Raw genomic sequence first — 21,354 nt, forward strand, 5'->3', positions numbered from 1 at the left:
CTAAGTAGTTGTAATTGTTTTCTTTATAATTCTCCTTTAAACTACTTGTTTTTTTTTGATAATGACATTCAAAATTTAAATTGTTTTTCTTTTTTTTGAACTACACTAATTCTAATTGAGAATGACATTATATTAGTTACAAATTTTATTATAAAAAGATCGAATTTCATTTTATAATTTTTGAGTGAAAAATAAAATTGATTCGTAATAAAAAAAATAATTCTCGTAATTTCGCCAATCTCAGAAATAAACGATTGGGTATAAATAAGTTATTATTTACTTCTAACTCAAAAATTTTGAAAATGTCAAGTGGAGCACTCCAATTCTAGACCGACGATATATGATTTAATTATTCTAAACAGGTTATGGACTCTATAAATTTTAAGCTGGCTATGTTTCCCATATTTGTTCCGATTCTGAGTGTTTAAATACTCTTTTTCTCTGGCATAAAATTAAAACAAATTTTAAAAAATGATGGCGCGGATAACAAATAAAGCTAAATTAAAAAAACTAACCTTATTAACACAACCTAGCCCTAAACCTAGCTCCGATGTTAATATACTTCTTTAAATATTATCCAACATTTATTTGGGATGTTGATCCAAAGAATGATTGGTATAAACTTTCTTGGTTAAACACGGCATTTGCAACCATTATTTTTACAACTATATTATACTATGTATCAGCCCCTAGAATCCAAAACATTAAATTTTTAAATAATTTTTATTGACAAATAAAGATAATATATATTTTTTTTTAAATATAAAACACGAATATAATTTATAATATTAATATAATATAATTAATTATATATATATATATATATTTCTTTTTAAATTATTAATGATTTACAAATTCACTTTTTAAAAAAAATGCTATATACTTTGAATTAAATTAGAATGATAAAAATATGAGGTAAAAATCATAAAAAGAATTTCCAAAAAATTATAAAAGTTTATTTAAAAAAAATGTTATCATATTAAAAAGAGATGTATACATTATTGATTTCTAGGTAAACATTTTTTGATGTCGTTTAAAAGTTTAAAAATTAAATGACTTATAAAAATATGAGAAAATAAAAAATATTAAAAAGGAATACAATTTATTACTTATGGCAGGTAGCAACTATAATGAAAATAAATTGGAATGTTTAATTAAAATGACTTTTTTTAAAAAATCAGCTTATCATGAACTAATTTTAAAATGAATGATAAAATAAAAATAATTTGTAAAATAATTTTAAAAAATTATTACACAAAAAATATTTATTTTTTTTTAAAAAAAAAATATATGCTGTAAATGCATGTCGTCTTTTAGGTTTTTTTTTAAAAAAAAATACTTCCTTCATTCAACAAAATCTCTAAAAGAAATTTTTAGCAAATTGTTGCGGAGTTTAAAAAAAAGACTGAAATAAATGCTTATTAATTGATGCGAAGATTGATGATTGATTTTGGGTTAACATTTAAGTAATAATTACATGGAAAAGTATTTTTTTAAAAATAGAAAGATGAATATAAAAAAAATGCTTGTAATATAATACAAAAAAGAAAAAAGAGTTCGAAGGATTAACGTTAATAATGCTGCGAAGAAGCGTTCAGGTCATGTCTAGTCATTTTGTTATGATGAGTCTTATCTGTAACCAGTGCTGGCCTCCCAAAGGAGTAATACTCCGGCAACTAGAAGTAACAAAGATCCTGCGAGCGCAATATAAAAGGCCCAACCTACCCCGGAGTGAATAATGAACGCGGGGTCAATTTGAAAAAAGGCGTTACGATCTAACCTTACCTTAGCTATGAATACGCATATGCCTATCAGTTCGAATATGGCTTAAAAATAAAATTAAAAATCATGAAAGGAAAATTAAAATATTCAAGATTAATTTCCAAAAAAAATCTATATTGCTTTTACATTAAAAAAAATATTTTTTTTACCAGCGAGGAAAATTAAAAGTCCTGCTATTTTACCGATATGTTGACCGAATTTGGTGTAGTAAGTGCAAAGGTATATGATGGCCAGCACAAATCCGAGTAAATTAAGAGCAAATCCTAGTCCAACCAGTACTTGCACACTTATAAACCAAGCTTTTATTTTTTAAAAAAAATTTAAGATTAAAAGGAATAATCTAATAATAATGGATGATAAAAACCAGAAGTAAAAAGTCAGTAAACCTATAAAAATATAAATCAAATAATTATGTTATTTTTATTGATTCCCAAATTAATATTCGTACGAATATAGTCATTATTCGATTTGTCGAATCGCAGGCATATTCATGATTTCGCTAGGGTAAGGGTATAGGTTATTAAACAGGGTTTTCCGTCATAAATTTCATTAAAGGTTTTTAGGTCTACTTATTGAACGATACTTTTTTTCCATTATTCATAATAATTGTGTTTGTTAAATACGAATAGAATCAAATAAAAATTATTTATTTTAAGCTAGGTCTTTAATTAAAGTATAGTAAGATAAGAGGTATATTACATTATCGAAATAAGATTCAAAAAGTAGTAATTTTCTCTCTATATTATATTTTTAAAAGCTCGGATGGATACAAAGAATAGAGTAGTAAGAAATACGCGATTGCCGTTTGTCTCATATTATAATAATATCATACTCACAACATATAAATTTTTTATATTTTTTTATAAAATAATATTTATAAATTAGTAGATGATATCGATAATGCATTTGATTTATGTGTAAAAAAAATAATATAAAATGGAGTGCAAATTATTGTAAAATTAAAAATATTCTTCTTTTTCCCATGGCCGGAAAAATAATTTTAAAATTAATTAAACAAGAGAATAATACTTTTTTGCTTTATTTTTTTTATTACTAGTATATTATTGTCGGTAGTGATCTGCATCAGGCCTATTTTTCAAGCCCATCACGAAATTTTTAAAAAATTTGTTCTGCAGGGATTGATGGTGAAAGAAATTTTTTTTATTTGCCCCGAAAGGCCCGACCCGAAATAATTCTAAAAATTATTTGTCCACCGGCCTGGTCCAAATTTATTTAAATATAGAAAAAATTAATTTTTTCTAAAAATAAAAAAAATATATTGGCACCAATTTTCTTACAAGAAATTTCAAATTAAATTTATTTGACAAAATGTAATAATATCAAATTAAGCCTGGCCAGCTCGAAATTTTTTAAAAAATATTAGGCCCGACTCAGCCAGAACCGAAATTATTCTTATAAATAGACCAGGGAGGGCTAAGACTGGGCCGTGATTTGCAGATCTATAATTGTCAGTGTTTAATTTATCAATTTTATTTAGTATAATTTTATGAAATTTCTTCCATATCCTAATTCACAAATACAATTGAGATATTATTAATTCAATCGTCAATATTATGGTAGCTCAGAAAATTAAAAAGGCTAAGAAAGTAAGCCTGAAATCAACAATAAATAAGTATTGACTTAAATATAATAATTAAAATTCATAATGCTTGAAAAAAAAATTTTTTAATATTCATTTATTTTATATAAAAAAATTATATGTAAAATTGTGTTTGTTGTTGTAAAATTTAATAAGTAAAATGAGTAAGAAGCCAGATTTCTTCGAAAAGCGATGAGAATTTTTGCACACATTCTCTCCCCAGTATTAGGATTTTACATTATGATTCAAGGACTTAATGTGGATAGAGGATGTAAAAGTGATCTTCCTCTTATTAATGCATGGGCATTCCCAATTTGCAATATACCTAAAAAAAGTATTTCATTCTTTCTATCTATCTTTCTATCCTCTTAATTTCTCTCCTTTATATTTTCACATTACTAAATAATAAATAAAAAATGTCCTTGGAATTTTTTTTTTTTGGTATTACAAAATTTTTTTTTATTATATAAATCAATAATACCAAGTCAGGTATAAGGTATAATAACTTTATACACTTTATAATTGTATTTTTTTTTACAAATTGTAATAATTTATTACCTAGCTAAAAAAAATGTTATTTTATTTTACAAAAATATCGATTACATAATCTTAAATTTGATTTTCCAAAAAAAAGAAAAGAAATATTTTGGTACACAATGAAATTTCCAATGGTGATGACCACTTCGTGATGATCATCTCTTATCCTGGAGATTTTAAGTTGGCGAATCCCTGTCAAAATCAAATTAAAATGTTCTACAGTTCAACAAATAACTCTCAATGGTTTTCAGTCCTTGAATCTAGATTAGAGGTCTGCATTGGGCGGGGTTTCGACCCGCCCGCCCATCTAAGTGGGCGGGCGGATGGGTGGGTAAAAAAATTTTCGAGAATGGGCAGGCAGGTTAAAAAAAATTTGAAACTATGGGCGGGCTGGGCGGCTGGTTAAGAAATTTAAAAATTTTTGTTAAAAAACAAACTAAAAAAAATAATTGTTTAAATGATCTATAACAATATTTCTTTTTTTATTGTACCAATCGTTTTTTTTAAGTGAAGAACATTTACCTAACTATATTATGTAATAAATACAACAATAAAACTTTTTTCTTAGAATAAATAAACATTTTTGAATTTTTTTCATAAATATTCAATTTGGTCAAATAAATTGTCTATAATTTACATTAATTATTTTTATACTTATATTTATTTACTAAATTATAAACTTTTTGTAGAGGTGTAATGCTGAAATATTTTTATTAGAAAAAAAATGAAAGAATGACCATAATTAAATTTTATAAGCGGGCTTGGGTTAAAAAATTTTTATAAATATTGGGCGAGAGGGTAAAAATTTTTAATAAATAATGGGCGGGCGGGTAAGGAATTGTAGACAAATGAGAGGGGCGGGCGGGTATATATTTTTTTGAAAACTATGGGCGGGCGGGTTAAATTTTTTTAAAACATTGGATGGGCGGGTTTTTAGACCTCTAATCTATATCATCTACCATGATGATAACAAACAGAATTTTGAATTAGACTTAATTTTTTTCGATCAAAGCATGAAAATTACAAAAGATTTTCTTACATCTGAATAAGAATTCTGCTTGAGCATTCATCTTCATTTTTAAAAATAATCTTCTGCATATAAATCACAAAAGATTTACTTATAATAAATATGGAATTTTAGGCAAAATTTTATCAAAAATCCTGTTGGAGCATTCTCCCAAAATCTTTCTTTCTTTAGTTTAAACATTTTAACGTAAACCAAAAACCTAGAAATCTTTTTAAAAAAGTAGCCGAGTGCCAATAAAACTTTGTTAAATTATCTTTTAGAAAATTTATTCGAAATTATATTATTTTAATGCGAAAATTAAATTACCAATAAATAAATATTTAAATCTGTATAACGAATAATTTAGGAATTAAAGCGTATTATATATTATTATTTATTTTTTTAATCGTTATTCCCCTATGAAACCATCACCCTTATCTGAACAATTTCACTAGTGCCTTTATAGTTGGTTATTTTTGCGAGTTTCTATTATTCATTCAATTTTTGAAAATATATTTTGTAAATACTCTATTATAAAAATAAATATATTTAAATATATTAATTCAAAATCAATGATGCACTGATTTGCCGATAACAATAGGTTATCAGTCGATACCATCAATATACCAAAATTATTTTAAGATTTGCCAAAATTTATTTGTGGCAGATTTATTTAATTACTTTAATTTATTTATTATAAAATTTAAATGTACCAATATTCTTAAAAACACCAAAGAAAACCCTTTGTCCTATAACTTTATAAAAAATATGATTTATTGAGAAATCGATAATATATTTTTATTTAAATGTACCAATATCTTAAAACACTTATAAAAGAAATTTGAAATCTATAATTATGAATTTAAATTTTGAGATTATTTGTAAAAGTTTAGGTTCAGTCATAAATCATCACTTACGATAGTGATTCTACAACAGATTTTGTCTATTTGTAGAATCCCTACCATAGTATTTTTAGCTAATAGTGATTTCACAATACTACACCGGATTTTCTATGAAGATATTTTTGGATTTTTAATTTAAGCAATAAAAATGCTTTTCAATTTTAATATTTTGTTAGTTGTCGAAATGTTATTTTCTTGTAATTTATCTTCGTAATAAAGTTAATTCTACAACAAAATTTTAAACGCTTATTTTTTATTATTAAATAGATTTTATCAAATAGTATGATGGGGACTAATATATTACTTATAAGCGCTTTCTCTTTATTTCTTTCTTGGCTGGTTAGAAATTTGTAGATCAATTATTATCTTTTTCTTACAAATTGATGGCTAATCATTTTTAATTTATAAAAATTACTTATTGTTTTGGGTATTGGTCACTGGTATCGGTTAAAATTGTTAGATAAACAGATATATTGAGTATTGGTGCATATCTGATTCAAATAAAGAAAGAAATAATTGAGCAGGAAAAAATGAAAAAGGTTTAAGTTATAAGTTCAAAGGTTGATTTATGAATATTAAAAAAAAAAATTTTAATGTATTTGCGTGTAAAAAGATTATTTAAAAAAAATTGTTCTATGATTTTGAAGGCTGAAGATAAAGGGGAAAACAGGTGTAATTAATTTTAAAATATATTATTATAAAATTTAGCTCCCTTTTATTATAGCAATTAAGAAAATAAAAAGATGGAAAAGAAAGAAGAAGAAAAAGAAAAAAAGAGAAATTTTGTTTTAAAAATTGCATAATGGCATTGGTTAGGGTCATATAACCTAGCCATGCGTTAAAATATCGAAAATTTATGATTTTTTTAAAAAAAAACATAAAAGTTTATATTTTTTTAAACCAAGGTTGTTAAAATAAGTTTCTTTTAAAAAAATATATATGCAGATCTAAGCATTATAAACTGGAGATCTGCATAACCATTATATTCAGATAAAAATATATATATGAAGGTCTAAACATTATAAATTGGAGATCTGCATGGGCATGATATTCAGACCGGGCCGGGATTTTTTTTCGTGAGTATATAAGAAAAATTACTGATTCTTCCTACACAAAAAATAATTACGGGCCAGGCTAACCAAAAAATTTCGATCCAGATAATTTGTGTAAAATGTTTTTCGGGTCAGAACAAAAAATAACCTTTTTAAAAATCTTCACAGGCCCGTTCGGGTCGTACTAAATAATAAATTTTTACAAAATATAGTATTTATGCAGTGAAAATTTTAAAATTGATCATTAGATTCTATTTCCAACCTCCATGAAAAAATTAACGAGCGATGATTGAACATAAACATTATTATAGGTGATTCGTTTTGAAAATATTGGAAATCGTATATAAATCGATGGATGGTTTGTTGGGGAAAAATTCAAAAAGATTTTTTTTATATAAATGCTTTTAATTTCAACGAGGAAATCAGATGCTAAATCGTTAATTAGTTTCCTCATGACGAAAACAAGATTTTAATTTTAATGTTTTTAAAAAAAAAAAAATTAAAATAGTTATAAATATTTTAAAAATGATTGATCGGTGATATTTATAAAATAATGATTTTTTAAGTTTTTATTATATAATATAAAAAATCGGGTACTTTATCAGCCAAATGTCTCAAAAGTTTTATGTATTATATAGTTAGCAATTTTCTGAAAAACCCAATCTAAAATGTTTTAAAAGATACTTATAAAACGTAATGTAGGAAATAACGTACAACAAATGTAATCTACCATAAATCATTATAAAGGGGGGTAGAATTCATTCGTAGATTTTTATAATAAAATATTGAGAGTTTAATTGCAATGCAAGCACCGAAATTGATATTTATCATAAATGAGTTTATTCGGAGTGTATCTCCTCTACTATAATAACAAAATTAAACAAATAAAAATGTATTTATTTTGTTTATTCATAGTATTGTTTAAAACTTCGATTTAGCCAAACAAATATAATTCAAGCCTCAAGATTTGGCCAAAAAATGGAGAGAAAGTTTTGGCTCTTCTTTTGGCAAAATCTTGAGGCTTAAACATGGTTGGGGTAATTGATTAGTTCGGCACGCGATTTACAGGCGAGGGCATAAAAAATGGAAGTTTTTCAGACAGGTGTTTATTTTTCCCCGATTTTCTCCCAAAGTTGAGTTCATCAAAGAAACCCCGAGGTTGAGGTCTTAGTCTTTAGCTAAAAAAATGGGCTCAGCTGGAATTTTTTTTGAGGATTCGGCTAAAAATATATTACCCAACTATACACGACTAAATTTCGATTTAAAGAATATCAGATACGAAGGTTTATTGCAGTGCAGCATACGATATATTCTTTTACATATTTACATTTAATAAAATCCTTAAAAAAAAGAAGCATATATTTAAATTTACAATTTGCTAATGAGTAATAACTTTTTATTTTAATGTATTTTTTGGTTGTTTTAAAAAAGCTAATTTTGGCTTATTTTTTTCTTCTTAAAAAAAGACTAAATCAAAATTTTATCGGAAAACAAATATCCCCTAAGCCTCTAGATGTCACTAAAAGATGGCAGAAGGTTTAGACCTTTTTTGGCAAAATTTTCATTTGTTTGGCTTAAAAAAACTAATTTTTGGTTTTTATATATCACCTATGCATAAGAAGAATATATTACGCCATACAAAATATCATTAAAAAAGTAATAATATTTTAAATAATTATCGGTAATGGTAAAAAAAACAAATATATATTTAACAAGAAAACAGGTAATAATAATTAATAGATATATCTTCATTTTCAACCTAAAATAAAGGCTACAGAACACGGGTCAATGAAAAGCTAAAAAAAATAAAAATAATTTACGTTATGTAAAATGTTAGAAATAAATGATTAATTTTTACTTTTATTTATTAACTAGAGTATATATTATAATAAAATAATGCAGCCTATAAACAAATCAAACAATAGAAAATCCTCGCAATTTCATAGAATATTATATTATTAGGAAATGCGTTTTTAAGTAAAATTTGATTATGTCATTTCTAATGTAACCTATCAATATGACAAGTGATTGATGCTTGTGAAAGGCATATTTGAAACTAATTTGCCGTCAAAAAATGCGCTTTTTCCTGCATTCATAGTTAGCGCGAATTCGCGGCGAAGTATAGAAAATGAATCGAAAAATATTATATTTATATCATATTTTGTATACTTCAGCGAATTAGCGTTAACAGAGAACGCGGGGCTATAGAGAAAAATTAAAAAAAATTATTTGTCTTAAAAATTGGCTTGACATTTTAAATTAAAATAATATGCATTTTAGTTTCGTTAATGTTCTCTACAAATTATTAATAATAATTTCTCTTATATAATAGATGTACACTGTGAATTTTTCTTTTATTTTTTAGAAAATACATTTTCGAATCGAATACGTATAGTATATTTTACTATTCGTGCGAATACTTATAAAACGTATTAGATTTTGAATAGGCCCACCTACTATACTAATAATGTTGAAAAATCAAGCAATATGATATGTATAAAATCTCAGTCAACCCCGTGTTTTTAGCAGTAAATGGCTCAAAAGTTCTTGGCAAGATTGCATAAAACATATATGTTAAGCTATCCTTCTATATTGGCGATAATGTTTTCGTGAAAATATCTTTTCGCGGTAATCCCTATATTCGCCAAAATATCTTTTGCGAAATATTTTTTGCGATAATGATGCAATTTTTTTTTATTACAATCCTTTACGCATAGAATATATGACTAATATTAGGTACATATCAATTTTTTTAACAATTATTTCAATAAAACTCTTATACTATCCCCCATTCATAGTTAATGCGAATTCGTGGTAAAGTATTTCAAAATTTTTGTATTCTTCGCTGCGAATTCACGCTAACTGTGAATGAGGAGTCATGGCTCCCTCCTAGCTGGTCATAATTTTTGTTTTTGTTTCTAAAATTCAATTCAAAAAAGCTAAACTAGAGAGCAGCATCTTGTAGTCAAGCATTTTAAAACATTTTTTAATCGCTCTATTTGAGCCGAGTTTTAAAAACGGCTAACTCAGCATTCTACTCAGAAAAATATTACAAGCCTGAAGATTTTCCTCATAGATGATACTTAGACATCTATTAGGGAAATTTCAAGACTTAGGCTATATTTTTCTGGCTAAAATATTAAATTAGCCTTTTTAAAAAATCGGTTCAAAATGGAGTGATTTTGTATCATTGATTGCTATACTAAGGTTCTGGTTAAAAAGAAGTTCCTGGTTCTTAGAATTGAAGGGTCAGGTTTTGGTTTCAAACTCTGTTTACAATTGGCGAAAAAAACATCAAGCATAAAGGTCTTCTCAATTAAATGAATTTATGAATCATGTACAACATTTTAAACAAATATGCGTACATAAATTAGTTGTACTTTGTTAGCACCGGATAAGGGGGTTTTAGTACTTATAAATTTTAAGAGCATTTCGGGTTTCTAACTTTAATTCAAACGTTATGCCGTAAGAAGGTGAATAATTATTTAAAAATTAATATTGTCGTAGGCAGGGATTCGAACCGAACCCGAACCCGGAAAAAACCCGGGTAACCGAACCTGAACCCCATTTATAAAATTTTCAAAACCCCGAACCGAACCCAAGAATTTTATTTGAACCCGGGTTCAATCGGGTTCAGTGTATTATTTAAAATCATATATTAATATATGTAAATACAAATATTATATTTTCAAATTTCCAATTAAATGAAGTCTTAATAAATTTTAAACAACTTAATTCATTTATGCCATTTTTAAATTTTATCTCGATTCCTATTGGAGTGTTAAAAAATTTTAAACAATTGAATTAATTTACGCCATTTATTTTTAAATTTTTATCTTATTATTCTTAAAGATTATTAATTAGAAGAAAATGGTTAACAAATCAAAGTAAAAATTATTATATTGTTAATTTAAAAAATTCTAAACATCTAACTTAAAAATTGTTAAATGTAGAGCAGTTTTTGTGAACTTATTAAAATGATTTTAAAATTTATATATGCTAATCATTTATTTTTGGTTCAGTTTAATTTTTTACAAGATATTAATGAAGTGCATCTTATAAATGAAATTAAATTTATAAATATCTCTTTTTTAATTCTGAAATCATTGCTATTAATATGAAACTCCCTAAGCCTGTGTTAGATTGCCACAGATGGCATTCAACCCATGATATGTTAGAAAGGCTGATTTTACTAAAACCCAATATCGAAGATTTTTTTACAGAGCAATCTGATTATTTATTGACTGAAGATTGGAAAGAGATAATAACGATTGTTGAAATTTTCAAACCGCTAAAAATCGCAACCAAACAATTCCAATCTGAACAGTTAACACTGACAGATTTTTATGCAGCATGGTTAAGATGCTGCATCGAACTGGAAAAAAATGCAAACCATTTTGCTCAATTACTATATTCTTGTCTTAAGAACAGAGAAGAAAGGTTTATAAAGAACGAAATTCTCTTAGCTGCCATATACCTGGACCCAAGATACAAGGTTAATTAAAAGCTTAGTAAATTAATTATTTTAGATTTATATTAAAATTGTTATTTTATGAAATATTTAAATATAAACAATATAAATCCTTAAATATTACAGGTATTACTTAGTGATGATGATAAGATTTGTGCGAAAAAACATCTTGTCAATTTATGGAGACGAATTAAAAGCTTAACAACGCCGATTTTATCTGATGATATTAGTTCCGATGAAGTTATTGAACAAGAAGATGATTTAGAGAAATTGATACAACTTAAAGAAAGGCAGGAGAAAATACTTAAAAGAGGGCCAACGATTGCTGAGAAAAGTATTGGAACAATAATTACTGGATTTAGCGATTATAAAAGAAAATATTTTGCATTTTTGGGAGTCTGCTAAGCTGGAACATCCTGAATTATATATTTTATCTAAAATCTTATTTGCTGTTCCTGCAACCCAAGTTAATTTTTCATATTTTCACATATAAATACATTTAACATAGGTTAGCGTTGAAAGATCTTTTTCACATTTGAAATTCATTCTTTCACCACATAGATCGAGGATGAGTAAACAACTCTTGGAAGATATTATGCTAATACGTCTAAATAAAATTTTTAAAATTGAAACATGACTATATGCTTTGTATTTTTAACTATATTTGCCTATAAATAAAATAAAAAATTATTTTTTATATCAAATTTATGTCTAGTTTTTTATTATGATTTAAATATAGAATTTTTTTTATCAACTCAAAAATTCTTGAACCCGAACCGAACCCGAACCAAACCCGGGTTCAAAAATATTTCCCTGAATTGAACCCGAACCGAACCCACTTTTTTTTTATACCCCGAACCGAACCCGGGCAAAAATTTTGTCGGGTTCGCATCCCTGGTCGTAGGGTTAAGGTAAAGAAGTGTATCCTTAATGGCACTTTAAAAATAGTTAATTGGTAAATCCTTTAAGACATCACTAGTTTTTAATAATAGCGATATATTTTAGAGTGAATTCATATCAGTGCGAATTCGCAGTGTAGTATATGAAATTGTATACTTCGCCGTGATATCGCGCTAACTGTGAATGAGGGGTTAGGTGATGCGAAATTTCTATATCTTAATTTTGTGCCGAAGTCAAATTAAGTCTATGAATAAAATCGAACATAAGAATATTGAGGCTAATTACGCAATGGTTTAATTTATATGTAAAAAAATGGATCAAAAATGCATATAAATTTCAAAATAAATAGCTAGGATATTAGATATGAATAATGAATAAATATGGACATCTTAAAACATTAGAAAAAAAATTAAAAAATCATGCATATATATATATATCATTTTAATTAAATTCAAAAGGCGAAAAAAGCTTACCAATGTTTTCACGTACGCGATTGCGGAAATAAGCGAAGGGGCTTAAACTTCCCGGCAAAGAAAATAAGAAATTTTCGGGTAGTGGTAATCCTTCCGGTCCAGGTTGAAGCAAGGCAAAAGCCGTGAGGGCTTGCTGACTTCCCAAAAGACCGCCTAGTCCACCAAACCGGTTTCCAAAGCCACCTAGACCTAGAGCGCCGAGCCCACCCAATCCCATGGTGTTAATCCCTCCGAATCCTTGGTTGGTCATAAGAGACCGTCCCCCAGCATCAATTATGGGCGAGTTTATTAGGCCTAGATTGCGGTTGTTCCTGATGTTACCAGCACCGTTATTATGGTTAGTGTTGAGATTAAGGGCGTTAGGGCTGTTTATAATGTTGGGATTATAATCAACTTGCCGAAAGGAACGTTTATCATCAAATGAAGGATTATCCTTGGGAATAGAATTCGTTTTCAGCTTAATATCTTTGACAATTAGTGCATTAGGCGAATCGGAATTCTTTTTAAAGTTGGGTGAATCTTGTTTGAGACGTTTCTTGTCCATCATGTTCACGTATTCGGTGCGTATACCGTTAGGGCTAGCAGGATCATAGAAATATGCGAAAGGGAACCCTGGAGGCAACATTGCATTATTATTGCCATTTCCAGCTAGATTGCTAGGATTAGAATTAGAGTTGACTTTTGCATTTGTTTGCTGTTTATAAGCCTGAGGGTTGAGTCCATAACGCGGTCCGTCGTTATTATTTCCCTGGTTCCACAAACCAGGGCCAAAAGGGTTTCCGTTATTTGGTGTGTTATCATTTACATCGGAAGGGGCCCTGTGTCTATTTTTGATAAGATCCGCGACCGCTCTACGATTTCTCTCCATATTGAAAGCTACTACATCTTCCCCATGAATAACCTTAACATTATCGCCTTCTGGGATACTCCTTTTAAAAACACCGCCACCAAATCCGCCTATACCAGAAAATCCGGGTCCTAGAGCACCTCCTAGTCCACCCCCAAAGCCCAAACCTCCTACGAGATTACTGAGAAGCGGTCCACCAAATAGCTGGGTAAAGAATCCACCAAGTCCGGCTAAAGAGAGGGAAAAGGCTGCGGCGGAGAAAAATCCGTATGGTCTGCTCCGCCCGTACGGGTAAGTCACACAAAAACTTCTCGGGGCGCAGTAGGCCCATATGCCCAGATGGCCAAATATAGGGTTTCCTATGCCGATTCGGCCTCCCGGGGGCTGAATCGTCTGCGGATTAAGCAAGACGGGTATTTCTCCCGGGCCGCCTCCTAAGCCCGACCCTTGTACACCCGCGACGCCTGTGTTAACTGTAGTAGTTGACGTGACCGGGTAGATAAGAAACGGATTTCGGGCCAGGGCCCAGAAGGGGCTCCATATACCAACCCAGTTTATAAAGGATATGCAAATAAGCAAGCCCACCACTAGGGCGGCCAAGGGGAATGAGCGGGAAAGCATATTTTTCTTGCGCTTATTCTGTTTTTCTTTGTAATAGAGCTTGTTATCATCCCGAGCCGCGATAGACCGATCTGAACTAGAACACACGCTACAACTTCGGCACTCACTCCTGTTGCTTCGATAGCTCTGTTGTCGGTTGTTTCTGTCGATAGTCGCTATTTTGTTTGTTTGATTTATGTTAGAGCTAGGGGGTTGAGGAGCGGTTATGTAACTAATTTGTTGGGGGTTTAGGTTAGAAGAAGGGGGAGGGCCACTAAGCTGGGTTGTAGTAACGAATGCTTGCTGACCTATGGGCTGCTGATTGTACCGATTTTGGATACTGAGTGTAGCGTTATTCGCGAATGATTCGTTAGGGTAATAAACACGTTCGATATCGCGTTCCCTTTCAAGAACTTTCTGATCGCCTCGGTACATGTATCGATCGAATCAGAATTACCCGTTGATGGGAGATTATGGATGAGATATAATTCCAAGAATAAAGACGAGACGAGAGTCGAATATTTGGAGATGGAAGACGCTATCCGAAATATTATTCGATAACGATTTCTTCAGTTTAAATGTTTTAGATAAAAATAAATTTTGTATTGAAATTTAAACGTGTGAATAATAGGAATGTTCACTTTTTTATCTTCGTTTTTTTTGCGGCTGCAAAGCATAATTTTGGTTCGCCAAAATATAAAACTTTTTTTAAAAAACAAATTAAGTAATTCGCGAAAAAAATTTGATTGCAAATTTCGTAAAATAGATATACAATAAAAAAAATTTTCAAACTTTTTAATGTTAGGAAAATCAATACACCTATAATATTTTATGATTGATTATCACGTGATACAGTTTTAATACAAAAAAATAAAAATCCAAAAAAATAATAATAGGTTTTACCTTGATGCGTTTTAATTTAAATAAACAAATTAATAAAATTATGGTTTTAAATATAAAAAAATATATATCATAAAAATGGGAAAAGAGAGGCTTATAAAATTTCATGTAAAATTTTCGATATTCTGGCCTCAATCTATGTTTTATTTGCTGTTAATATTTTTTTTTATTATATCTTGGTTTAAAAAAAACAAAAAAGTAAGGTAAGTAAATAAAGATAGTTTTAAAATAAGTGGAATATAAAAAAAATATTTATCGCCTAATTTAGAATCATCATACTCATTTAAATATAACAATAATGAGACAAATTTCCTAAAAATTAGATCGATTGCAAAAGGCCGAATAAAAAGTGAAAGAAAGAAATTCGGACTTTCTTTCGTCATTTTTTTTTAAGTTTCTCTTTTCTACATTTTTTTTTTCTCACTTTCTTCGACATAAAAAAAATGCAAAAAAAATAGTTTCTTTAAAGTTATTTTTTTTATCATATTGCCGTTATATAGGTCGATATTTATTGAGCAAAAGTTGACAAAAAAAAGCTTATAAAATTATGGTAGCAAACTTATGACATTTTTTAAAAAAAAATATTTCTGACATAGTAAAATTATATTTTATTTTCAAAAAATTTGAATATTTCTTTTTTAAATATTTATTTCGATTTCTAAATTTTTTTTTCCTTTGGGAAATGTAATCCATGAGGGCGATTTTTAAAGTTAAAACATCTGATTTGACCAGAAATGTATTCCGGTGCAGAGTATATCAACTGTGTGAGTTTCGGACAATTTTGCCATTAACTTTTGATTACATTTAATTTATTTTCACTTTTATATAGATTTTTCGTATAAATTAAAAAATACATAAAATTTACTGGTAAAAATTGTCTAAAATTCGCAAGGTATAGTTACTCTACACGGAATACATTTCCGATCAAATCAGACTTTCCAAATTTAAAAATTGGTGTTTATAAATTATATAAAAATGATACTCCGGCTCTCAATTAATTCCATATCCCAATCAGAGACCTTCATGGGCCAGGCCGGCCCACTGACTAATATTATATTTTCTAGGTGGCCTAAACCGGGCCTGGGTTTTTAAAAAAATCTAATGGTCTTGGACAATTTTTAATTTAAATTTAGCTTATTTAAAATGGTTGCCAACTTAAAAAAATATAGCAATTTTTTCTTCTAATTTCAGTATTGTAAACAAAATGATTGAACACTTAAATATTGTTTATTTTCACTAAATCCAATAATTTAATTTTGGCTATGGTTTTGAGAAAATTTTCTGTAACTAATTATGGGCTTTGCCGGGTTTGGCAATTTTTTTTAATATTAAATATGAGTTGTGTCTGGGCATTAAAAATTTTAAAACGCGAGCCTGGGTCAGGCTTGGTCAAAAAATAAAAATCATATGAAGGTCTTTGATCCAAGTACGACACATATATTATTTGTAAATTTATTTTAAAAAAATCTTCCTTTCATTTAATTAATGTAATATAATTATTTATTAATGTCCGAATTCTGGTAAATTTCAAGATGCGTACATTTTTTTTTAAAAAAAAAAATATATAAATCGCAATGTTTTCTGCTTTTAGCCTATAAATTTATGGTCATTAGAGGAATATTAATTAAAACCTAATAAAAAAAAATTCAAAATTTGAAAACGATTGCGATTGCGATTTTATTATTTTTAGTTTAATTACGATTTTTAACCTCATTTTATTTTTTATTTTGTTTCTATTTAAAATATTATTTGTTTTGTTGGCATAACGGTGTTAAAGAGATTATGAGTTTAATGCTCTTATAAAAAGGTATAAGGAATGTTACTAAAATGTTCAAATTTTAAATTGTCGATTTTCATAAATTAATAATTTTCTTCTGCATTTAAAAACATAATGAAATTAGAGAAATGTACCGATTAGATGCGATTGAGAATCACATTTATATTAATTTTTTTTTGTGTATGTTCCCTTTTTCTATTTTTCTATTTTCTTATTTTGGTTTTATCTTAATCTCATTCTTAGTGCTATGTATTGAAGAAAAGTGCCATAGCGCATCGTCAGAAATTTATGAGACCTGACAAAGGTTGTCTGCCTACTCAAAAATCTCTTTAGTCATCACTTAACGTTCCATCATTCAAAACGATTAAAATTTAAGATAATATTTTAGGCAAATATATAAGATAGCTCCGATTACCACTTGACTTAAACATTGAGCCAAAACTGTGATCATAAATAAAAACAATTTTTTTGTTTAAGGATAACCTTCAATTGCAATCTATATTTTTAAAAATGATATTTCCGTGATTATTCCAAAATAAATAATTGTTTTCGTAAAAGCCAAAAACGACAAGTAAATCAAAAGGAATAATTTAATCTCGCTGCCTCTTCGTGTAATATCTATTTAAAATATATAATGTATTGACAATGTTTAAAAGCCAATTAATAATAGAGGGAGAAAGGGGGAAATAAGGGAAGGGTGAATAATTAAAATGAGGTTAAGGTTAGCGTCTTGAATCGCAAAAATACAAATATCGGTATAAAAATAAAATAATTAATGATAATACTATATCGGGGGGGGGGGGGGGGGTGAGATATTATTATAATGTAGGTTAAAATAACATTTATAAAAAATAAAAAATAAATTTTTTGAAAATAAAATTTTGTCAATCAATAAAATTTATAATTAGATTATCATTAATTTAGTAAATAAGGCTACCACTTTATTAGGTGCATATTGCCCCGGTCTACAATACCCGATCGGGGTGAAGTTATTTAGATTGTGCAAATAAAAAAATTTGATCATCATAATTTGTAAATCATTATTATGACATAAACGATAATGTTACTAACCTTAACCAAACGAATTTGAAATTTTTTTTTCTATCCCCGAAGATATGCATTTTAAAATTAAATAAAAAAAATTTAATCTTTAAATTTAGGGATGATTAAATGTTTAAAAACTTTTTAAAATATAAAATTAGTAGTTTATATATTTTCAAAATTCATCCTTCAGATATGACTAATAATGTCATTTTATTTATTTTTGCCAAATTCTAATTTTATTATTTTACTCAAACAAAAGAATTTTTATAAGAATCAGGGATGTAACAGAAAAATTTAACCCTAATTCCCTTCTCCAGAAATTTTTTCTTATGGGGCTAATCTTATAACTTGTGGGTTCCTTAGTTCCTCATATTGTACTTTGGCTTAAGCCACCCCATATAATGGAGATGTCTTTTATACTGCTGAGATGGAATTATAATAATTAGGACCACTATATTTAAAATAGGTACAGTCCCCAATATTTAACATTTAAAAAATTAGTTTGGGTCAATATATTCAAAAAAAATATGATTTATTGTTTTTGGTTATTTATAATTATATAATATTTTTTACATAATTTCCTAATAAAAAAATTTTTTTATAATTTTAATTAAAATTTTTTTAAAAAAATCAAATTAAAATAAAAAGTTGCTAAAAATGAGATTTTTTTGTTTTCCCAACAAAAAAAGGATTTTAATATACTTATTAGCATATAAAATATTGATTTTTTATTACAATCGGTTAGAGATCATATAAAAATTAATCTAAATATCAGAATGGAACTCAATTAGTTTTGTATATATATTGGAAAATCTGTGGATTAGCACAGTTCTAAATTATAATAGTTAAATTTATTCAATTTTTAATTGCACAATTATTTGGAAGCATAAACAAATTTTAATAAGTAAATATAGGTGTAAAATATATTATATTGAGAAAAAACAAAATAATAATTTTAATATTTTATATTTTTGAGAATATGGCAAAAATTGGAACATGGGTATCAAATTTCATAATTTTTTTTTTAAATTAAATCAGGTGAACATTAATTCACCTTCCACCCATTTTTATTTGCAGTAAATTTATTGATAAATATTATATTAGTTTCGTATTAATAATTGACCTAAATAATTGTTATTGTTCCAATAATATTTCAAATCAAATAATAAATAACAACTTCAAAATAATTGTTAATATTAATTATATTTATATATCTTAAATATTAACCCCACCATCATTATAAATAAATTTTAAATATTAACCTCTCCTTTATTACAAATAAAACAATAACCTTGACTTGCTATTTTAAGATGTAATAAATAATAATACCTTGATTTTAAAATAAATAAAATATTTCATAAATTATTAAAAATATCTTTTTAAGTTACCAATTGGTGCTTGACCTTGGCTAACAAATTTTAGCAACAAATATTTGAATTAAAAAAATATATTTATTTTGCCTCTAGAAAATTACTTGGTAATTTATCCACATTTTTATTAAACTCTTCAAAACGATCCCAAAACCAATAACATCCAGTATATGCACATAATTGCCAGAGGCCTATGTTACCATAATAACATAAAGCCCAATAATTTGAAAAAATCCCTACACCACATATCACAGTCGCTGCCAATAACAAGAGAACTGCTAGTTTACTAACAATTGGTAACATTAATCTAAAAAATACACTATATAAATAAGCAAACCCTCAGTTTTTTTATCTCACCTAAAAAAAAATCAAAATTTCAAAAAATGACCGAATTGCTAGATTGGTAAAGATTTTTTAATTGGCATGGCATATGGCTATAGTTGTCTTGATAGTTTTTTATTAAAAATTAGTTCCAAATAAGATCATGATGTGCACATATTATTCATGGAATTTTTATTTATCTATAATTTATCAATAATATGTCATGTCATGATAATATCTAAGACAATTTGGCAGCTCGCTTACGACAATGTAATTGAAAAACCTACGATAGTGATCCTCCCAATCGGAAAATTTGCTAATCAAGCTAAACCCAATTAATCATTATGTCATTGAATAAACCATTATAAGACTTTGTTAAACAACACAACAAATAATCTTGTCATATATGGTAACATATGGTATGATAATTAGAAAAACAGAAAGAACGTCTAAAAGAAATAATGAAATTATTATCTTTGTGAAAATATAGAATAAAAAAGTATTTAGTAGAGAATTTGCCTAAAATTAAACTAAATAAATCTAATTTTATTAAAATGCACTAAATATAAGATCTATTTATAAATATATATTAAAAGGTGATAAACTTAGTGTGGTGAAAACGGCTCAGTTTGAGCCGATTTTTAAAAACGGCTAACTCAATACCTTATCCAGAAAAATATATGCAAGCTTAGAGATTTTGCTCATAGATAGCACATAAGATTGAATATCTATTGGACAAATCTCGACACTCAGGCAATATTTTCTTGGCTATAATGTTGAGTTTGTTGAGTTAGTTTTAAAAATCGGCTCAAATCGAGACATTTAACAACACTAGTTTTCAACCTCCTATACTTTATATCATACCCTTAGCAAACAACCATTCGGTTAGCTTCAGAAGAAATCCAAATAATTCCTGGATTCTAACCTATATCTGTGCAATAAATGTTCTCCAATCACTGACTAGGCATTGCACTACGTTACAAAATGATACTTGTTTTATATATAAAATAAACGACATGTTTAGATATTTTATGGAAAAAAGAAAACTACACCATTCTATGGGGAAGGCATTAGTCATTTGCTTCTCATATCTAATTTTCATCTATCCACTTCTACACACGCATCTGAAACAAACAACACTACTAAATTATTATCATTTGCATTCCTATACTTAATTTCCTAATTAAAATTACCAACTAATAAGAACCTTCCTTTGGTTCTCGAAATATTTTTTAATAAATCTATGAACTTCTTTAGGTAAGATGGGGGTGGGTGGAGCGTTATGTACTATCTTCACTGAAATTGAAAAAGGGTCAATTGTATTTATTGATAGAAATAGAAATGGGAGGGATTTAGAGGTAAGAGAAGGATGTGGGATGTGTTGTAAACATGCAAATGATGTAATATTTTTTACCAAAAATAAAATTATCTTTTGTTATATTCATATTTTAGAATTTTGTTTATATTTCCAGAGGAATTTGGCTGTTAAAAATGAATGATTATAAAATTTGAATAATTAGTTAAAGTTCATAAAAAGTTTATATAAGAAAGAATTGTTTTGATAATTATTATTGAAATTTTTACTTTTAAAATTGTTATATTTAATATTAATAAATTAAAATCTTATTCCATATTTAATTTCTGACTCTGATATACACAAATCTGAAAAGTGTTACCGAAGTGTGGAAAATTTAAAATTAATTTGAACCAGGGAGAGAAGATTTCATTAGGGAATTTAAGGTAAAAATAAAAAACGATTGATTCATGATATA

The 21,354-nt window shown here is 27.4% G+C and overlaps 1 protein-coding gene across 3 annotated transcripts; it reads right to left on the reverse strand.

The window, feature by feature from the left end:
* Positions 1-882: 882 nt before the first annotated feature.
* LOC135931496 (uncharacterized) lies at positions 883-19,641 on the reverse strand. 3 transcript variants are annotated; one of them, XM_065468654.1, is made up of 5 exons: positions 19,619-19,641; positions 19,366-19,568; positions 12,724-14,737; positions 1,932-2,081; positions 883-1,826 (listed from the first exon to the last, which is right to left on the reverse strand). In XM_065468654.1, exons 3-5 carry the CDS (start codon positions 14,603-14,605, stop codon positions 1,630-1,632), a joined length of 2,229 nt encoding a protein of 742 aa, XP_065324726.1. In that variant the 5' UTR covers positions 14,606-14,737; positions 19,366-19,568; positions 19,619-19,641; the 3' UTR covers positions 883-1,629. The 3 variants fall into 3 exon arrangements, with proteins under 3 accessions (XP_065324726.1, XP_065324724.1, XP_065324725.1); XM_065468652.1 differs by having other exon boundaries at positions 19,366-19,580; positions 19,619-19,634; XM_065468653.1 differs by lacking the exons at positions 19,366-19,568; positions 19,619-19,641 and having other exon boundaries at positions 12,724-14,934.
* Between the last annotated feature and the right edge of the window lie 1,713 nt (positions 19,642-21,354).

The sequence above is a fragment of the Gordionus sp. m RMFG-2023 genome, chromosome 1 (genome assembly GCF_954871325.1).
Source record: "Gordionus sp. m RMFG-2023 chromosome 1, tfGorSpeb1-WG-v2, whole genome shotgun sequence".
In the NCBI taxonomy this organism is placed as follows: Eukaryota; Metazoa; Nematomorpha; class Gordioida; order Chordodea; family Parachordodidae; genus Gordionus; species Gordionus sp. m RMFG-2023.